General features: G+C 38.3%; 1 protein-coding gene across 1 annotated transcript in view; it reads right to left on the bottom strand.

Annotated features, from left to right (window-relative positions):
* Positions 1–7764: 7764 nt before the first annotated feature.
* DEPDC1B (DEP domain containing 1B) overlaps positions 7765–22892 on the bottom strand; it is a 73656-nt gene continuing 58528 nt past the window's right edge. The window contains exons 8-11 of the mRNA XM_053657172.1: positions 15238–15404; positions 13339–13515; positions 9321–9506; positions 7765–8667 (exon numbers count right to left, since the gene is read on the bottom strand). Coding sequence (XP_053513147.1) covers positions 8506–8667; positions 9321–9506; positions 13339–13515; positions 15238–15404 — 692 coding nt within the window. The 3' untranslated portion in view covers positions 7765–8505. The remainder of the gene's footprint in view (positions 8668–9320; positions 9507–13338; positions 13516–15237; positions 15405–22892) is intronic.

The following is a 22892-nucleotide window of genomic DNA, read 5'->3' on the forward strand; positions in this document are numbered from 1 at the left end:
ACTTATCTCTTCCTGTCCCTGGAAGATGGATTTTGTGACCTTGAAATCCACTCCCTCCACTTTACTGAGGAGGAAACCAAAGCTCACAGAGGCTGGGCCTCAGTCAAGGACGCTTGTTCAACTCTTTACTGGCAGGTAGTACTACAACTTAAAGTCCAAATAGTCTGATTTCTAACCAAAACTGGTGCTACAAATTCTGGTACAAAAGACCTTTGGGTAATAACTTAGTCAGGAAGAAGGGTCTCAGAGTCTTGCCTCGAGGTTGCACTTGAGCAGCAAATACAGAGCGTTTACTTCAGCAGGTTTAAGGTGTGGGAGATGAGAGCCTCCCTGAGGTATCCAGGGCATCTCTGCTGCTGCCCGCACACTGCTCTTTGCAGGGCTCGGTCCACCTCCAGTAAAGTCACTTACCCCAGGAACCTTTAAAACCTTTTCTGGCTCTGGCAAGTGTGGCTCAGTTGGTTGGAGCACCATCCCACAGCCAAAGCTTTGTGGCTGGATTCTGGGGCACATACCTAGGTGGTGGGTTTGGTCTAGTCCTGATACATATGATCCCTGGCCCAGGCTCGTACGGCAGGCAACTGACCGATGCTTCTCGCTCCCATAGACGTTTCTCTTTCTCCCTTCCTCTCTCTCTAAAAGCAATGAAAAAAAAATAAGGATAAAAAATCAAAAGAATATTTTCTGGACTATGCTTGCTTGACTGCTTACAGTATGTTGACAACTATAAGACAAAGCCAAAGGCATTATTTGTAAATTCATGTTTTATCTTATTTCCATTTCCATATTTATTATACAGTGTTTGGTTTGGAGAGCAAAATATTAGCTTAGTCTGAGGAGTGAGAGTAAAACAGATTTATTTTAAGGAAAGAGAGCAAGCGATTATTCCACATTGCAGATCATAACTAAGGCAAGGGGCTGATTTGCACAAAAATTTTCTTACCTGTTTTTTTTATCTCCTTCGAACTGAATTTTGCAGGCAATGTTTTCACTTTAAAACCTAATAATAGGACATTTATCCCAAATCATATGCTGCTGAATTTAGATAACTGCTCATTTTTAGCATTTATAGCTGACTTTTAAAGAGCACACAACAAGCAGTTTTGCCTTCTGAGACTTTAGGGGAAAACGTAATAATGGAGGAGCCAAAATATTACCCATTTACTTTTGTTACAACAGTGATAATTAGTTTTTAAGTTTATTCTTTCCACAATTAATGACTTACTAATCATATAATGTATACTGGACTTTTAAATAAAATCCCTCATTTGTCCTATGGTACCATCACTACCAGCACAAGACCGACCCAGCTGGGAACATCTGTCCTTGTCGGGTGCATCCTGACTTGTGGAAAATCAAAGAGCGTAAGCCAGACACCTGCCTCCTGGCGCCTTAACATCGTTTAATTCTCCATGAAAAGGTAAGAGGAACTTTCTGAAATCAGAGCCTTCATTGTATTTAAGCAGTAATTGTGTCTAATTATACTTGGTATTTTGATAAGTAGAAAATTTTTAAATATTTACAAGTGATGTCACTGTATGTTTTAAATGTTAATTATCATTTTGATGACTTAAGAGTTAGAACACCGACACACTATTATCCAATCAGATTTGACCACCCGGCCATAAGTATCAAAAACTTTTTGAAGACTGGACTCTTTAGGAGAAACTTGCATATGGAAAAAAACAAGTTTAATAAAAAATTATACAGAACGTACTAGGCAAATGACTGAATTTGGTTGTTTTCCTTTGTGATTCACATTATGGTCTGATTTAAGATCTTGTGGGAATTTGACTTTAGCCACATTGATTCTAATCTTCAAAACATCTTTCCCATTTGACTTTGCTTTTTTAAATATGTAGCCAAGTCTAAAATACACCTGATTTTAAAATACTGGTGTAAATATCAAGTAACCAGAGATAAACCAGCTCCAGGATATCAGAGATTGCATAGCTCCTGGCATAAGGACTTTTCAGCAGCCAACCTGCTGCTGTCTTGGTCGCTTACCACTGGAATGTTTGTTGCCAGGGCTCTTCAATAGGTCACAAGTTCTTAGTGGAAATGGTGAGCAAAAGGCCTCTTTCATTCTCATGTTGGATTAGCCTACAACTAATCAAAACAAAAGTACTTCAATTTTAAACATCAATTGTAGTATACTTATTTGTCATGAAACTAAAATACTGTCTAGTCCTCTGGTGTCTTTTCTTTGAAACAGGGCTGCATCTGTTTCACTCGAATACTCAAGAAGACCCTTGTCATCGCTACTAGACAGAGGCTGACCGCAGTGTGCGAAACTTGCGGGGGCTGAAGAAGGAAGGGTAACTTGCTACACTCTCACAGAAAAGGCTCTGGGGACTATGTAGTCTCAGTTTTGACTGAAGAGCCCCCAAAGGAGATAACAGTGAGCAGACCTAGCCAAATACATATGTGATTTTTTAGTTTGATGGGCATGGTTTATGGAAAACAATTTATTCCAGGTCCTCAAGTGAAGCAAGCAATTCACTTAACAATACTCCAAGGTGCAATTTTGAAAAACTGCACATTTTTAATTAAATCTTACATTCATTAGGAAATTATAAAACTTATATAACAACACCAATATGCACAAAACAACCGAAAGTGACCCTTTGAAAAATTGACCCTACTTTCTTATTATTGTTTCCATTTATTTCCTCAAATTAAAAGCTTCAATATTAAGCTTTTATTTTATTAACTAGACAGTGAAACACCAAGAAATTCATCAGGAGTTACTCATTATATTGTAAATGAATACATCCTCCAGTTATTCCAGGCAGTACATTTGTTCGACAAGATTAAATAATAAATGCATTTCCAAGTTGACACAAAGAAGTGAATTCTATTTACTAATGTAGTCCTAGATCCCAACTTTCAATATCACTTGGATACCTAAGAGCAAATAATTTTAAAGGCCCAATAATCATAGTTTATATTTAGATTGTTTGCCTGTTAAGACCCAGCATGTAAAGATGTCAAGGTATTATACTTTTTGCAGGTTATGTTGTCTTAAGCAAGAAAATGCACGAATGATTCCAATGCCCTAAGATTAGAATTTCCGATGTCTCATTCTGCAGTGAATACTTCAAACTTAGGCAAATACTACAAAGATGGATAGAAATAGTTGAATTGCCTCTTAATAGTCTTACTTCACTTCAGGCCTTTAATGTCTGAAGTTTTTTGTTCTTGGGGATGAAAGTAAAGATATAATTTAATTAAGGCACATCCATATAGTAAACAGCCATTTTAATTGATTCCCCTCTTAATCACAATAAAATATTTTTATGACATTTCAAACATAGGGATATTTAGTTTCCTCTTCTTGTATGTAAGCAATTTCATAAATGCTGGCTCTTTTCGAGTTACATTGCCTATAAAAAATGTATAGAAACTCTCTTCTAGAATCGGAATCCAGCTCCTAGATAACACAAATGGGAAGTCATGACCCATATGTCTCTTACACTTGCTAGACCCCAGATAAGACTTCCCTGAAGGTACACCTAGAGGTGTGAGAAGTCAGAATGAATGGCTGAGTTCCATCACCCTGCGCACACAGCAGGTATTTCAACCTTAAAAATGTGCAGCACTTACTCTCAAATGTCCCATACAGAACACTCACTTGATAAATTCCTTATTACAGTCTCTGTGATCATGAGAATCACTGTCATTTTCTACTTATATCAACCTAAAAATAAAAGCAATTATACATGAAGATAAAACTACTTTAAAAATCATACCTACAAGTAAAAAAATACATGATTGTGTTCACAGAGCTCCAAAGGAATATTTGTTTTTCATCACTATTGGGGTATTTTTCATGGGAATTTGTGGGAAACTCAGTAAAAAAATCATCACCAGGTCACCAAAAGAAAGTGACCAAAAGAGACTGAAAATGAATTTGGCAAAGCTAAGTTAGGACAATGAAAACATTGCAAGTCAAAAAAAAAATTTGAGGTTTGGAAAGTACAGGCTGAAAAAATAACACGTGAGCTTATACTTAAGTATCTAAAAAGTGTTCATAAAAACCATAAAGTTGTGCTCACTGGGAGATAATAAGACATTAGTCAGGAGCCTGGCTCTGCAATCAGACAGAGCTAGCTACAACCGGCTACTACGTTACTCACAAACTGTGTAATCTTAGGGAAGTTACCCAACCTCACTGTTTCCCTCTCCTGAGCTATAAAATGGACACAAATTCCATACTGGTGAATATAGGAATTTAACAAGGGCCAAAATGGAAGAAATGCAGCACAGAAAGACAGCCTCATGAAAGAACAGAGAATATCTAAAATATGTTTAAGAGATGAAAAAGCAGAGAGACTGTGACAAAGGCAGTATTTGAAGTGATGAAAGGCTTCGATCTTATTTTAAAAGCCCCCAAGTCTCAAGCAGAATAATTGTTTAAAAAGTGTGTCATGCAAACAGAAGACTATCAAAGACATGGAAGAAATCCTGAACAGCAGCCTACAAAAAAAGGCATATCTATAAGTAAGTGACAATGAGAGTGGCAGCTGACTTCTCAACACTAACAATGGAGGTCAGCCAACAAAAGAATGGTAACTACAACGTATTGAAATAACTATCAACCCAGAATGCTATACACCACAGAAATATTGATAAAGAATGAGGACATTCTTTACAGTTGAAGATGATTAAAAAGATAAATTTTATGTTATGTGTATTTTGCCACAACTTTAAAAAAATTAAAACTGTAACATACCAAAAATCGAGTTGAGCGTGTGGTATGTTAATTATCTCAATAAAACTGTTAGAAAAAAATATGGGCACAATTTTTTTTAAGTTTTCAGACAGATACCCTTACTAAATTCTAAAGAATGCATTTTAGGGAAAAGGAAAAAGGTGATAAAATACATGGGGGTAAGTCTAATAAACAAGGACTATTTATAATAATAATATAGTATGAAGTTTAAAAAATGAAATTAAATACATTACCATAGTATCTCACTTGAAAGCATGTTGTTAGTGTTTTATAAGGTCCTTGAGTAGTCTGAGAGTAAAAAGTACTAACTTTTAACTTGGATAAATTAGCATGCGAGATGTAATTTCTAGGGACTCAACAAGATGAGAAAGAGTGCTTAAGTTTCAAGTAGTAGAAGACATGAAATTATTTTAAAATGTGAACAAAGGCAAGAAAGTGAAGACAAAGAGTATTAATAAAGACTTGTACCCAAATGTAGACTAATTATATTACATGAACTTTGTCTAGTCACAGCCGGTTGCTCAGCTGGTTGGAGAGTCATCCCGCGCACTAAAAGGTTATGGGTTCTATCCCCAGTCAAGGCACATACCTAGGTTGTAGATCTAATCCCTGGTCAGGGAGTGTACAGGAGGCATATGATTGATGTCTCTCTCTCCTCTCTGTTTCCCTTCCTCTCTCTAAAATCAGTAATTATATCCTCAGGCAAAGATATAAAATTTGTCTAAATTTAAGGATTGTAGTTAGTTTCTTTAAAAAATAATCCAGCTGCATGCTGTTTATAAGGGACACAATTAAAATACAAGTATACAGAAAGATTGCAAACAAATACAAGAGAGTGACATTTCATAATGATAAAATAAAATAAAGGCGGCAAGGAGTGAGAGAAGAAATAAGAATTGGAAAGGATATCATGTATACTGCCCTACTGCTTTTAACAAATAACCCCAGAACGAAGTGGTATAAAACAACAAATATTTATTATCTCATAGTTTCTGTGGGTCTGAAATCCAGGCAGGGCTTAGTTAAATGCTCTGGCTAGGGCCTCACCCAGGCTGCGATTAAGGTGTTAGCTAACTTTATCTCAAGGCCTGACCAAAGGAGATCCCACTTCTAAGGTCACTCACGAGGCTGTTGGCAAGCCTCCAAAGATCCGCCTCCAAGGCCACTCGCACAGCTGTCAGTCGGCCTCACGTCTTCCCTGGCTATTGGGGAGAGACATCGGTTCCTTGCCTGATGGGCCTCTCCACTGGGCAGCGCCCAACAGATCAGCTGGCTTTCCTCGGAGCAAGCCAGGGAGAGTGTGAGAGAGGGTAAGCAAGATGAAAGCCAGAGCCTTTCGCAGTCTATTCTCAGAAGTGATATGCCACCACTTTTTGTCATATTAAATTTGTTATGTGTGTCACGAGATCCAACCCACACCACACTCAGGGAGATGACACAACAGCATAAGGACCAAGAGGCAGGGATTTGGGGACATTTTAGATGCTGTCAACCACAGAAATAAAATCCAAAGTCTTTGTCTGCTTGTATGTAATGAATGTAGAAAATTCAAAAGAATCATACCAGATGCTTAAAATAGGAGTCTAGCAAAGCTGTTGGGTATAAAAATCAGTACACAAAATATATTACACACACACACGTATAGTACACAACAAACAGAGAATGAGAATTTTAAAATAACCTTATTTATAATAGAATCAAACATCTAGGTTCCTATCAATTAAATAGTAACTATTGAAGCTAGGTATGAGTACTATTACCTTTACTTTTACATATATTTGAAAATTTTAGTACCTACATTTTTTTAAACAAAACTAATACTAAAAAATTTTAGTACCTACATTTTTTAAACAAAACTAAAATGTTTTTTAAGTCTAAAAAACATTTACAAACTTGACAAATAAGTTTAAATATTCTTCTCACTTATTCTAAATAAATGAAGGTATAAACTATGTTCATGGACTAGAAGACTTAATACTGTAAAGATAGCAAGTCTCTGCAAGTTGATTTATAAATTTAATACAATCAAAGTCAAAATCTTAAGCTGTGTGTTTGTGCATATGTTTAGTTTGATAATCTGATATCAAAATTTCAACAAAAGTCGAAAAAGTAAAACAATATTCAGAAATAGTCTTAACTGTTATTAACAATGAAAAGTAAAATCATAATGAGATTCGCCCACCACAGGGACAATTCAAACTCTGACAACGGTGAGTTTTGGTGTGGATGTTAAGGGAAAACTCATACACTGCTGACGGAGGGTTAATTGGTACAACCACTTTGAAAAATTGGTTTTATCCATTTTTCAATTTCACACTTAGGTGATGGTGATGTTTTGTGATATCTCCATAAGTATGTTATACTTAAAAGAAAAGTAACATTAAGGAGAAAAGAGAAAACTAACACACATTTCCAAAGATAAACCAGGACAGGAGACTCTGGACAGTAAACTTGACTTTGGAGAGCACACTGAGTAAAAAGTACACTTGGTCTTTCCTCCAACAGATTTCCAAGGTTTGAGAATAAATACAAAAACACTAAAAACTCCTGTTACTTTATATATTTGCAAAGTAAGGTGGGACCCAAACTAGTACAAATACTTTTGTCCATTTGGATGTAAGCAAAATCTGAGTCAGTTGTCAGAGGCATGTTGCTACAGAAGACCATGGGCAAATCCCCAGGCAGGGCAAAACCACAAAGAGCAGAGCAGGGCCATCAGTGACTTCACTCTCGTTTTGGGGTAGTTGCTCTCAGAAGCCTTCGAGAGGGTACATAATCCGTGTTCCACTATTTGCAAAAGCACAAAGCAAAGCAAAAGAAATGAACAGAGCACCCTCCCAAAGGCTGGTACGAACCCCAAATCTCACTTCTTCTTGTATCATAGAAAGAAGTAACTAATCTGAGAACAGGGAGCAAGGCAATTGATATTAAGTATCCAAGGACACTCTCTAACTTAAATAAATGCCCCCACAAAAAAAAAAAAAAAGAAACACCATGTAAAAAAATTTTTAAACAGTATTTATTTACATTCTACTTACTTTGAAAAGGATGAAGTTGGGGGAAATATGCACACATATATAAAGAAGGCGGCCTCACGGGTTTTTACTTAACCCGTTTGTGTTTTTCATGAACAAAGATTTGACTTAGAATCACATGTCTAAAGGGACACATTCAGTTTTCCATTTCTAGCCAAGACTGAAATTATACCACCGCAGACACATGGAAATCTACTCAGCTCACAGGTAAACACCAACTAATGCATGTGTCACAAAAGAACCAGTTTTGGTCAAATCTGTCACAGCACCCAACAAATTGCCAATGAAACACACAGTCATCATAACGCAGAACATTTCAAAATCTTTCTGCAACAATGAGAAACAAAATTTACACGGGAAACATCATGACTGACTATTAAGTCAACAGCACCACAGTGACCATGGTAACAGCGCCCAGCGCCGTATTCAAGTGTGTGTACCATTTCCAAGACTTGGTTACAACAAAGACAACAAGAACTACACGTGGAAATGAATACACAAATATTTCATAAACACCGTGAGAAATAACAAAAAAATACCCTTGACTTTTCAAATATTTATAAACATGTTAACATGACCACATATATATATATTCATTTAATGTTTAACTGATTTGTACACTTTCAAAATAGCACTGAGTTTTAGAAAAACACTGGGAAAGGCTCAAAGGAAATTTTGTGAGGTCAGTTCACATTGGTATTTCAGTAGTCTCTAGCTCTGCCAGCTGTGGAGATGTTACATCCGAAAACTTCGAGTTCTTTGGAACGGCTGGAAGGGGTTTTTCAGTGCCCACGTTAGGAGCTGTGGTTTTGGTTTTGGTTTTTCAGGAAACAGAAGTGCTTCACTTTCTGGTGTCGGAAATCGTTCTCGGTAGACTTCAGGGTAGGATTTTTGAAACTACACACAAAAAAAAACAATGATCCACATTGAATCCATCATACAGATAAGAGCCAATAAAATTGGGCAATCTAATTTTAAAAGCTTCTGATTCCCTAATTTCCTATTTTTGCTTTGCTTTAATGTTTATTGTTTTCCATCAGAAAAGAGAACAAAGTAGAAAACATATCACAATCAACTTTACTTCAACACAAATCCATTTGTTTGTTAAATCATTTGATTACATTTTCAATGTATCTAACGCATCTTTATTCAAATAAACTTCTCGTTTAAGTAACATTTCTTAAAACTTCCCCCACTGCCAACAATAAGTAAAGCTTACTTTTAAAATAGGCACAGGTAATCTGACTTGAAAATAACTTACATTCTAAACAAAAGAAAATTTTGGTCCAACGACATTTCAACCTTTCTCTGCATCTCCAACTCAGGCCCTGCTTCTGCCCAGATGAAGACATTTTGGTTTATATTTTACTACGAAAAGCTTCAAAAGAGGCAATAAGTTGTTCCTCACCATTGAACGCTTCTTCAGAATCACTGAGAAAAATATGACTGGGAATCTAGAACTCTGATGCTCTGTCTATTATAATAGAGAATTTAAAAACACATAAGAACAATAGGAAGAAGATAGGACTAATAAAGAATATTCTTTTTACCTGCTTCAGTTTTTTCTTCTTCTCTTTGTTAGAGAGCTTGGCATCTGTTATAACTTCCTCCAACAAGTCTGCCAGAGGTTCCTGAGAGCCATATGCTCTTTGGTACTCAAATTCCTCTGGACTGATTTGACGGCAAAATGATGGAGCAGATAAAGTGATGTCCATGTCAGCTCCAGGGTACTTTATCTGAGGCAGAAAAATTAATAGTGAAGGAAAAAATTGTATTTTCAAATAAATTACAAAAGCTTGCTCAGATCACACACAGAATATTTCCTACAAGGAGTGGCATGCCATTTCTCAGTTCCACGGGGGAAAACTCCACATCAAAGTGCAAGTGCTTCCAGAACTTAAAAAAAATTACTTAATGTCACAGTTTTAAAAGTGATTTTTACCTTTTTAAACCCAAGAGCCATTTTAATAAACCAAATACCCTCTTAATTAATAAGGTCTGAAGTTGAAACATAAACTGAACATGTTGGCTATAAACAATTCAAAACAGAGACAATGTTGGACACACAGTGAATTATCCAGGTTCCTGCCCCCACCTGAAGAGCCCAGTCCTCCCTCCCTTGGGGATGCACAGAGGTGCTCCTAGCTCAGCTGTCACATGGAGGAAGTACTGCAACTTTCTTCCAAACACGTCAATAGTGGGAATCGGGTGCAAACAACAAATGTGCAGACAATGCACAGGACAAAGGGAAAAGAGGGAAATGAGAGGAAGGATGATACCAAGACCTGTGAACACATGAGAACCCATTAAAAATAATTAATTTTAGCCCTGGCTGGTGTGGCTCAGTTGGTTGGAGGGTCGTCTGGTAGATCAGAAGGCCACAGGTACAGTTCCTGGTCAGGGCACATGCTGGGGTTGTGGGTTTGGTCCCCAGTCACAGCACATGTGAGAGTCAGCTGATGGATGTTTCAGTCTCACATTGATGTTTCTCAACCTCCCTTCCTCCCTGCCCCCCTCTCTAAAATAAATAAGCATGTCCTCGGTGAGGATGAAAAAATTGTTTAATTCCAGAGTCCAAGAGGGTCATCTTCTCAAAAAGACACCACCTATTGTTCTCCTGCAGCGGATAAAATTGCTACTATTACATTCACTTCTTTGGCTTAAGATTTTTTTTTCCAGAAGCCACAGTTAAAAGATAAATATTGCCCAGAAGAGTTGAAATAGCAGGACAGGGCAGGAGTAAAGTGTGAGTCCTAGGTACAAGGTGACAGGCAGAGCCTAGGACAGGAGAAACACTCTAGACACCTGTGATTAAAGGGCACAGAAGGCAGAAGAGGATTGCAAACAAGGTTGATAGAAAGTTAGTGTAAAAAACCAGTGCCAACCTCACAGTTGATCTCTCCTGGAATCAGCCCGAAGCTGCCCCCGACAGTTCACCAGAACAGCTCATGGAACCCCCACTCGCTCTCAGAGAAGCGTTGTCCTACATGTGTCACGACACAGGGGCTAAGCAGTCTACACAGACAACAGAGATCTACAGGAGTTAAGCGCTAAAACAAACAGCTCTGTGGCAATTCCACTGGATAATTCTAAGAGAGAAAATGTCATTGGACAATTGAGCAGTTACTGATTTTATTCAGTGCCATCATGGCTAAATTAATCTTCACAGCTCGGCCTGCTGATCTTCCACTGACAGCAAAGGGCTGACGAGTACAAGTTGCTGCAACAGATGCCAGTGCTATAAGAGCACACAAACCCGGCCACTGCACCACGCAGCGCAGCCCTGGCAACCACTTTTCCTTGCAGAAATGCAATGAAGTGTTTCTTTTTGTTTATTTTTTAAAATTTGACTCAGAAATATATCAAGGAGGGGCAGGGATATTAAAATAAAACAGCAGTTAAGGTTACACTTTTCACCTGTTGAAATGGCAAAGGTGTATATTTTAATGACAATACCCAAAGTAGGAAAGGATGCAAAGAAATGAATACTGTCTATGTGTTGAGACACATGGACAATAAACTAAAGGGGGGGGTAATTGTGGGGATGGGGGGGTAGGGTGGAGGAGAATTAAGGGGGGGAATAGAACAACTATAACAGCATAATCGATAAAAAAATTTTTTTAAAGATTAAAAAATAAATAAATTGGGAAAAAAAAAAAAGAAATGAATACTGTCTTGTACTACTAATGGAAATATAAATTGGAATGATCGTTCTAAAGGCAAATTTGGCAATATGCAACCAACACTTAAAATACATTCATGGCCTTTACCATGCAATCCTGCTCCTAGGAATTTAGTCTTAGAAAATAATCATGGATCAACCCCCCCCCAAAAAAACCTGGCTATAAAAACATTTACTGTCATGTTGCTCACAAAAGAAAAAATGGAAACAATTTAAATACCAACCATAGTAAATCATTTAAATAAATTATGGTATAAGCATATTGTGGAACATTGTGTTACCAATAGCAATGACACTGTGGAATAACAATGACAATAAAACTACCAACTGAGACCTTACTACGTGATAAACATTATTCTAAGCACTTGACACTTTAAACCATTCAATACCCAAAGCAACCTGGAAGGCAGATATTAACTATTATCAGCCCATTGGACAAATGAAGAAAGAGAGTTGTTGGGACAGATGCCAAAGCAGAAACGCGTTACATAATGGGCCCAAAGTCGCACAGCTAATAAAGGACATGCCAGGAATTCAAACACCTTCTAGCTCCAGTCTGTGTTCTTGGCCACTCTAGTGTCAAAGAATAACATATAATGATGTGGGAAATTTTTCTTGTATAAAAATAAGTTACGACAGACACAGAAGAGAAGGGGAGAGGAGAGGAGAGTGGGAGAGAGGAAAGGAGGGGGAGGGGAAGGGAGAAAGAAGAAAGAAAAAAAGATAACAAAAGTACCTGAAAGACTAATATTGACAGAACATTTAGTGTAACTCTGATATTTTTGGTGTGTATTTTCTATACTTTCCAAATTCCTTCAATGTATTAGGTTAATAATGATCAAAATAGAAAAAAAAAACCCTTCATTTTAACTTTAAAATTGCTCACTGGAAACAGCTAGACAGCTGTTTCTTTTACTAATACGTTGGAAGGGGGCAGTTCCCTGGGCCTTAAATGAGGAACCTCAAAAAGTGCTTAGGCGAAGAGTCCAACCATGCAGAAGGAACCAAGCAGAATTTCTGCCAGAAGACTTCTTACCAAAAGTTTCTGCTTTTCTACTTCCACAGTCTGACACACAAACCTCACTGTGGGGTCCACATAATAGTAATACACTGCATTTCTTTTGCATTATTTCAATACAACAATAGCAACAACAATAATGACACTCCCTTTCAAAGAGTACCTGCCATGTGTCAGACACTGTGCAAAGGGCTTGCAGTAATGCAGTGTAGTGTTACACTGTATAACACTTCCCAACAACATTCTACAGTACACATGGCCCATTTTAACCCTATGGGAACTCAAACCTACAGAGGTTCAGTGACATGCCCAGCACCACACAACCTGGAAAGGGGAGAGCCACGAGTCTGACCCAGGTCTTTACGGCCATTGTTCCTCTACCGCACCTCATGGTAAAGTCAGGCAGTGTGGCATGGCAGACAGGGGCACTGATTCCGGAAACTGATCTCATCAGTGTGAATCCTGGCTCTGTGACCTTGGACAAGTTGCTTAAGTCCTCTGTGCTGCAGTTTTCTCATCCGTAAAGTATAAATATTAACATTATCTAGATTGTAGGGCTATCAAGAATCAATACTGTATTTCACAGAAATCATTTCCATCAGGAAGTATATGCAGACTCTGAACAAATTAATTTAAGGAATTTGCAATCAAAAGGATATAGCTTTCACTGATATAACACACCCAAGTAGGCAATCCACAGATTTTCAATAACACATGCATAGTGCTTGCTATGTGTTGAGTCTTGTTGTAAGCGCATGGTACATATTAATTTACTTAATTCTTATAACATAAAGTCCCAAGAAGGCTACCAAGCTTATAGACTTTCTGCCGACAATTTCACAGGATCTAATAATATCCTTTCCTTTACCTGCCCTCTTCGTAGGTGAGCTACATGCTCCTCAATGGAGGTCTGCAAGGCCAAAGGGACTTTCAGAATCTCTTGGTAATTGTCCATCAGAAACGTCACCAACCTAGCAGCTAATAACTCATCCAAGTCCACTTCATCCTTGGAACACAAGATGCAACGGGAAAATGTCTGAATCATCTAAAAAAAAAAAGGTGGGGGAATTTTTAAATAAATACAGATGACTTTTTTCCCGCCTCTGAGGTGAGTGCAATCTACTTTGCAAAATACAAAATGACTAGTCAGTGAGAAACGGCACACAGCACAGGGTGCACATCCCGCCTGACCTGTGGCTGTACCCGGTCATCTCGGATGGGCTGATTTTCTCATTAATCAGCACGAACAGAATGTGCATCGCATCTCACAGAGACTTAGCAGAGATGCTTTTCTGAATAGCTTCTAAACCCCTTTCACAGATGGCTTTAAATATGTATGTACACACATATTTTTAAACAAATTCTGAAAATTATCATTACCAAATGACCTGGACCACATAGTACTCTTAAGTTTGGTGCCACTAAATCTGATAATACTTTCATTTTATTATTGATTTTTTTTTAAAAAAGATCTACTAGCACAGTCTGTGTTCCTCAACTGTTACATATTCTCCTATTTAACTGTTATTTCCTCTAGGACTTTTGAATGTACACTTGACAGTCACCTTTGTAGAAAACCATGAGACATTACAAGAAGTGCATTAAGTGATGAGACTATGGAAAGCAGAGATATAAAAAGTATTATAGCAGCTGCTTCCATAGAATTCATATTAACTACTCCATTTTTAATTCTGTCATTTGGAGGGACTTCTTTTTTCCTTTCTCACTAATCTTATTGCTGACAATCTTATTTCAAAGCCTATAAGCATGTAATTCTATTTAGTAAGATGTCACTTTATCAACACTGCAGGTAATACTTTATCTTCACTCACATTTATATGTACACAGATTCTATACCGGAAGACTATGGAGCCCAGGAAATCCATGAATGCCTTGAAATTGTATGCAAAATTTTACACATGCAATCTTCTGGAGAATAAGTGCAAACATTTCTTCAGTGTTTCAGAAAGGTTCATTAGCTTACCTATCAATGCAGCCCCACCCCCAAAAAAAGGTCAAGAATCCCTCCAATGGGCACCGAACCCTTCCCTAACCTTACTCCCCACTTCTCAGACTGGGCCAGTGGACTCCCAGGGGTACACAGGGGTTCACCAGGATGTGAAAAAAATATATACATACCAATGAAGTATCAATTTTACTCCAAGACTTGTCTTTGAGAGAAATTAAAGAATTTAGCTAGTAAGCAATTCTAAACATAAATCCTATTTTAAAACATTCAGACATTACAAAGTAGAATTCAAAGTTACTCAATTTTAAACAGAATTCAGACTATTTTACAAAAACCCTCACTCACGGACCCTTAGATGATAACCCGGGACATACTAGTTCTCTTTCCCCTTTCAAACTGTCTCGTCCAACTCTGTATTTTACTTCTTCCCAATTTTACTCCACTTACATATGCTGCAGGCTTTACAACACTTTCTGACCTGGAGAAGAGACTGCTGTTTTCTCGAGAGATCCCTTAGCCCTCTGTCCACTCTCCCTTCTCTTTGGGTTGACAGTAGGCAGGATAGCACAGATATCTCGGCACTAAGGAGCCTACCTCTACTCACTCTTTGCTTTCCCTTATGTTCTTTAAGACCCTAGGATCAAAAGCACAATAGCAGTCTGGGTGGATTCCAAGCCACAGCTCTTGAAGCAAGTCTGCCAGGTACCTTCCTCTGGTTGCCAAGCTAGTGAACTTTATTACTCAGGTGAATCTTATTCCAAAAACTCAAGCCACATTAGATATTAGAAATCAGCTCACCAGTGTTCGGGTGCCAAGGCCATCACCAAGTGGTGGCATCTCCTTATTTAAGCAGATCCTTGTCATCATCTTCATCAACAGCTGTAACTTTCTCCTATTTTCAGGGGGCAAGAGGAGGCAGCAAATCTGAAATGCTTCGATAGCCATTTTCTCTTCCTGTAATAAACCTGATTTACAGAGGAAAATTTTAATCTTTAAAAACCTATACCTATTTGACTCTCTCGTGTTAACATTTTTACAAAATATATATTACTAAAATTACATAGAAATGTTGACATATTCAACTATACTGGGTCAATTCATTAAACAATAGATCCACTGTCACTCACAACGCAGCACAGAAAGTGCAAACCATCTAGTGTTCGCAAATATATAGAACAAACACAGCCACTCCCCCTCCACACCCTTGATAGATGGAACTAAACTCTCATAGCATTCTTTCCCACTGAACCAAGCAAGAGCAGTCAGACTGAGCCTAACCTACCCCCCAAAACTCACACTGTTGAGGTCCAAGACAACAGGAGCAAGACATGAATGTGCCATCAATGCCCTGAGTTCTCCCCCTTGTACTATTTCCTCATGACGAGCCGATTACCATCCTACATGATTCTCAAAGACTGAATAATAGACCTAATACTCTTATGGGTCAGGCCACTCCCAAATGGCTCTGCTTCTTTCTAAATAACACCTGTCCAGTACTCCTTCCTCCCACTTAAGCTATTTTTTTTTCTAGTTAAGGGGGCTGATTCAATTGTGTTCCATGCCATCCCTCCTCACCCAGTATGATTTTGCTAAAAACTAGGGTATTTTAATATCATGCACTCCCTCTTTGTCCCTGGACACAGCCATTCCAAGACCACTAGAGATGAAACTACTTTCACCAATTTACTGGTTGGGATCCAACCTTTTCAAGTTTCTAGTCTCTGACTTGCAGGCAAAACCATCTTTTCCATTTTCTGACCATGAATGATATAATAGGAACTATGGTCCTGGAATTACAAAAATATGCCAGCTTCCTTCCTTTGAAGAGTGTATGCACTCTGAGAAGGAGAGACTCACAAAAATATAAATGACAAAATGTAAATGTAAGGAGTGATGCAAGAAACATCTGCAAGGGGCATATTAGGGGAACTATAAGTCACTCAACATGAATGCAGCACAGACTGTGAGGTAAGGGCTTAGTATAGAAGCGAAGCTAAAAATACTAGCAGTGACGAGATCTAAGAAATCCTTGAATGGCAGATTAAGGAGCTTGGGTTTGATCCCAAAGACCATGGATGTGCATTGAGAGAAAGGGGGCTGGAAGAGGGAGCTTTTATATACCAAGTTCGGATCCTAAATGTTCACCAGAAATATTGCTGTGGGTTATTATTATCAGTTATGTAAATCTGCTTTCAATTCAACATAATCAAATCCATGAAAAGGAAAAATGTTTATGACCGTATTTTAATTCTTTCATGTATCTAAAAAATATTTATTAACCCATGCCTATATTCCAGGGACTGTTTCAAAAAGAATACTCTGAGGAATGCAATGAAATCCTGTCTGATCTCATGAAGCTCCAATTCCAGCAGATAATAAGCAAAAAGGTATATAAATATGATCTAAGGTGGAAAAATGCCATGAAGAAAATAAAGGACAGGAGCTGTGGGTGATGGGAAAAACTTCCATCTGAAAGAATGACAGTAAGCCAGCGAAATAGCAAGAGACAAATTTCAATGCAGAGGAAATATCAATTATAAAGATTTTCATGTGGGAGTATGTTTGAGGTCTTTGAGGAACAGCAGTGAGGCCTGTGTGAAGAGAGAATAGGGTGTAATGAATATTCAATCAGAAATGAGGTTAGAGAGGAAGCCAAGAGGCACACAGAACCTTGTTGACTACTACTAATGACTTTGGATTTTATTATAAGTGACCTGAGAAGTCACTGGAGAATTCCGAGTTTTGTGTGTGTAATATATATATATATATTACATATACACATATATACAAGGACTTCTGTACTAAGCCTTGTAGAGGAGTCTGGAAAAAGTCCCAGTCGTTAATACAATGAGAATGGTTTGTGCAACATCAATATAACCTGGCAGCCAAAGAGAGTGAACTGGAATGGGCATGCATGAACAATGACAACTTCACTGTACTAGTCAGGGGGGTGGTAGGTACCACTGTGTGAACACATGTACTGTGTGGCCATGGCATTCAAAATGACTGAGCAAGGGGGCTTCTGCCAAGATGGAGGCGTAGGTGGAAACACTTTGTGTCCTCGCACAACCAAATTTAAAAACAACAAAGTTTTAACAACAATAAATGCAACCAAACCACACAGAAATTCGAACAATACAGAGTCCAAAAACAACGAACTGCTCAGCTAAACCGGTGAGAGGGGTGAAGCCAGCAGCAGAGCGGGTCGGGCAAAAAAGATCCCCCGACCCAGGAAGTGAGCAGGCAGCCGAGGGCGGGGATCCCAGGTGCAGGGTAGCTACAGGTGGACCCAGGGAAGAGGCCCAGCTGGCTGTCTGCAGTCGGTCGTGCATTTGCACGCAGATAAGCCAGTGAAGAGATGTGCATTGAGACAGATCAAGCAGGCTCCGGTGGCACAAGGCAGCGGGCTCGCACATTTGCGCTCAGATAAACAGCCGGGGGCGAGTGGTGAGGCAGACTGGGCAAGTGGAGTGGACCGCCATTGCTCCCTCTCTGACCCCGCCCCCACATACAGCGTCACAAACCTGCCACCTGGGTAGCCCCGCCCCGGTGAACATCTAAGGCGCCTCTCCTCATAGGTAACAGGCAGAAACAGATCAAAACATGGCTCAAGAAAAACTCAGAGCCCCAGAGCCAATAAATCTAAGCAATGAAGAAATAGCAAAACTTTCAGATGCACAGTTCAAAACACTGGTGATCAGGATGCTCACAGAACTGGTTGATTTTAGTCACAAATTAGAGGAACATATGAAGGCTAAACTAATTGAAATGAATGGAAATGCACAGGAAACCAATAGTAATGGAAAGAAAACTGGGACTCAAATCAAGGGAGCAGACAAGAAGGAAAAAATGACCAAACAGAAATTCAAAAAAATGAGGAGAGGCTTAGGAACCTCCAGGACATCTTTAAACACTCCAACATCTGAATTATAGGGGTACCAGAAGGGGAAGAGGAACAGCCACCAGTGAAAAACTTATTTGAACAAATAATAAAAGAGAACTTCCCCAGTATAGCAAAGGAAATAGACTTCCAGGAAGTCCAGAAAGCTCATAGAGTCCCAAAGAAGTTGGATCCAAGAAGAAACACACCAAGGCACATCATAATTACATTAGCCAAGATTAAAATGAAGGAGAGAATCCTAGAAGCAGCAAGAGATAAGGGGAAAGTCACCTACAAAGGAGTTCCCATCAGACTGTCAGCTGATTTCTCAAAAGAGAACTTACAAGCAAGAAGGGGCTGGAAAGAGGTATTCCAAGTCATGAAAACCAAAGACCTACAACCAAGATTGCTCTATCCAGCAAAGTTTTCATTTAGAATGGAAGGGCAGATAAAGTGCTTCCCAGATAAGGTCAAATTCAAGGAGTTCATCATCACCAAGCCCTTATTATATGAAATGTTAAAGGGACTTACCTAAGAAAAAGAAGATTAAAAAACACAAACAGTGAAAGGACAGCAAACTCACAGTTATTAACAACCACGCCTAAAACAAAAGCAAATGAAGAGGACAGCTAGATCAGGAGTAAACCATAGAAATGAAGATCGCATGGAGGGTTAGCAACAGGGGACTGGGAGAAGGAGAAGGGGGGAAAAGGTACAGAAAATAAGTAGCATAGACAGTAGATAGAAAATAGGGGGGAGGGTAAGAATAGTAGGGGAAATATGAATCTAAAGAACTTGAGACACATGCTCATAAACTAAAGGGGGGAATGGTGGGGCAGGGGTGTGCAGGGTGGAGGGGAACAGAGGGGGGGAAATAGAACAAATGTAATGGCATAATCAATAAAATAAAAAATATATTTAAAAAAATGACCAAGCAAGTAGAGCAACGAACCTGCATCAATTTTGTGTTAAGCCTGAACAGTCCTCCATGGAAACTACTCGGCTGATTCAGAAGGCCATAGCTATGGGCAGCTGGTGACTGGCAACTTCATCACACCACTATATGTGCTCATGCATCACGTCTTGTGCAGAGATTTTTGGTGAAACATCCAATCAACCAGTTGACTCAGCCCCACTACAGCCCAGATTTGGTGCCCCATATCTTCTGGCTTTCCCCAAAACTAAAATAATCTTTGAAAGGCAAAAGATTTCAGATCATCAGTGAGATTCAGAAAAATACGACGGGGCAGCTGATGGCAATTAGGAGAACTGTGAGGTCTCCAAGTGCCTACTTTGAATGGGACTGAGGTGTCACTGTGCTATGTCCAATGTCTCTTGTATCTTCTTCAGTAAATGTCTCTATTTTTCATAGCACATGGCTGGATACTTTCTAGACAGGCCTCAGGTGTTTTTTATATATACACATATACATGAAACATAGTAAGATAGGTGAAATCTGGTTCTATAATTGGAACAGGGGTTTGTGGGCTAACGGGATAGGAGGCTTCATGGAAAAAGTAGAAAGAGAAATAAATATAGAATTTCATTGCTTCCTGCCAGTTCCAACTGCTACTTCATCCAAACTTTGCATGTTCCTTCTTCCTTGTTATCCACTTACAATCTATTCTCTATACTGGCTGCCAGAATAAAAAGTAATTCGGAAATGAGAGATAAAGGTATTAGCATATAAATGTTACATATTCATAGTATTCTATGTCTACATATTTAAAATAAATAAGAACACAGTGAGGAGAGAAATGGAAAATATAAAAGAGAACTAAATGGATTTTCTAAAGTTGAAAAATACTAAGCCTCAAACATTCATTGGATAAGAACTATAACAAATTAAACACTGCAAAAAAGAAAATAAAAAAACTTAAATACATAGTAATATAAATTAGCCAAAATAGAAGCAATGAGAGAGAAAAAAGATGAACAGAGCTGCAGCAACCTGTAGAAAAATATCAAGTGATTTGGAAAAGAGAAGGAGGTGTAGAAAACATATTTGAAGAAATAATGGCCCAAAAGTTCCCTAACTAGATGAAATCTGTACATAAGCAAATCAAAGAAATTCAATGACTCAAAGCACAACAAAAGCAAGGAAAATCATGTCAAGGCACATTATACTTAAATTCCTAAAAATCAGTGGCAGAGAAAACCTCAAAAGCCTTCAGAGGGAAAAAGAGACACATAATGTACAGCGGAAGAAAAATAAGGAATAACCATGGGACTTTTCATCAGAAACTATTTAAGCCAGAAAACAAGGGATTGACATCTATAAAGTGCTAAAAGAATAAAAACTTTTAACTCAGAATTCTATACTTATTTAAAATATCTTTCAGAAATAAGTAAAAAAAAAAACTTTTCAGAGTCCTGCCCCCCTCCAAACCCAGAGAATTTATTTTCCAAAAGACCTATATTACAACAAATGTGAAGGATAGTTCTCCAGCAAAAGGAAACTGATACCAAATGAAAACCTGAATCTGCACAAAGGAATGAAGAATACCAGAAAAGATGAAAAAACATGGGTAGATAAAACGTCTTGTATTTTTATTCATTTCTTTGAAAGAAAATTATTTGTTTAAAGAGAAAACAATAACAATGTATAGTAGGGTTTATAACATGTTATTAAAAACATACGTAGGACTAAAATGTATGAAACATAGAACAAAGGGCAAGAGGGAGAAAATGAAAGAATACAACTACAGTGTAGTGACATTATATGTGAAATAGTGTAATGCTTAAAGTTAGGCAAAGATTTCCTGGGACACAAGAAGCTTGAACTGTAAGAGAAAAATGATAAAGTGAACTTCATCAAAATTAAAATTTTTTGCTTTCTGAAAGTGATTATTAAGAAGAATAGCCCTAGCTGGTGTGGCTCAGTGGACTGAGCGCGGGCCTGCAAAGCAAAATGTCACCAGTTAGATTCCTGGTCAGAGCACAGGCCTGGGCTGTGGGCCAGGTTCCCCAGGTGGGGGCATGCGAGAGGCAACCAATCCATGTATCTCACCCATTGATGTTTCTCTCCCTCACTTTCTCTCTCCATTCCTCAATATCTAAAAAGTAAATAAATAAAATCTTTTTTAAAAAATGAAAGAAAAGAAAAAGGCCACAATCCAGGGAAAAAGATTTGGAATACATATAGCTAACAAAGGACTTACGTGCAGAACATGCAAATAATTCTTACAACCCAATAATAAGAGAACAGCCAATTAAAAATGAGCAGAAAATTTCAAGACAATTAACAAAGATATATGAATGGCCAGTGAACAAATGAATAAACACCCAACATTACTAGCCATCAGAAAAATGCAAATGAAAACCAAAGAGATACATACCACCACAAACCCACTTGCATGGCTAAAATTTAATAGACTGATGACATCAAGCACTGAAGAAGATGAGGAGCCACTGGAAGACTCCTCTATCACTGATGGGAGTGTAACATGACACAACCACTGTGGAAATAGCTTGTCACTCTCATAAAAGTAAACATACATTCACCATGTGATCCAGCAACTGTACTTCTAGCTATTTTCCCGAAGAAGGTATATATTCACACAAAGTCTTTGTGTGGATATTCATAACAGCTGTGTAAAACTTTTTAGTTTGATATAGCCCCGTTTGTTTTTTTTTCTTTTGTTTCCCTTGTCCAAGACCTAAACATGAAATAAAACCTTACAAAAAAATTTCATGAGACTCACAAATTAATTTGACCAAAGGAAAACACAAAAGCTCTTTAGCTTGTGGTTAAAATCACAGACAAGCCACAGACTAAGAAATGATACCTGTCAGACTGAAGGTAAAAAGGATTAGTATTCAGAATACATGAGGTGTGTGCAGAAGGCATCCAACTCCAACCATGTAATATGAAAAATAGACATTTATTGAAGAAGATACAAAATACAAGAAACATTGTACACAGGACAATGACACCTTAGTCCCCTTCAAAGTAAGCTCCTGGGGACCTCACACAGTTCTCCTAATTGCCATAAGCTGCCCCGTCATATTTTCCTGAATCTCACAGATATTCTGAAATCTCTTTCCTTTCAAAGGTGATTTTAGTTTTAAGAAAAGCCAGAAGATGCGGGGCACCAAATCTGGGCTGTAGGGGGATTGAGTCACCTGGGTGATTTGATGTTTCATCAAAAACTCTTCACAAGACGTGATGCATGAGTGGACACGTTGTCATGATGAATCTGCCCATCACCAGTTGCTCATAGCTGCAGCCTTCTGAATCATCTGTATAGTTTCCACGGAGGAATGTTCAAGCTTAACACAAAATTTGATGTAGGTTTGTTGCTCTACACTTGCTTATGTGTGGCTGTTGAATGCAACAGCCACATAGTACACATGGTCACTCAATGGTATCTACCACTAACCAGTGGTAGACACCAGTAACTAAAACAGTGAAGTTGTCATTGTTCACTCATGCACATTCCAGTCCACTCTCCTTGACTGCCAGGTTACATCAATGTTGTGTAAACCATTCTCTCTATATTAATAATGACTGAACTTTTCCCAGACAGATCTCACATTTTTTAAATGACAAAAAAATCAAAAGAAAAAATGA

This window comes from Artibeus jamaicensis, unplaced genomic scaffold (genome assembly GCF_021234435.1).
Source record: "Artibeus jamaicensis isolate MK-2021 breed Jamaican fruit bat unplaced genomic scaffold, CSHL_Jam_final scaffold_369, whole genome shotgun sequence".
Lineage (NCBI taxonomy): Eukaryota > Metazoa > Chordata > Mammalia > Chiroptera > Phyllostomidae > Artibeus > Artibeus jamaicensis.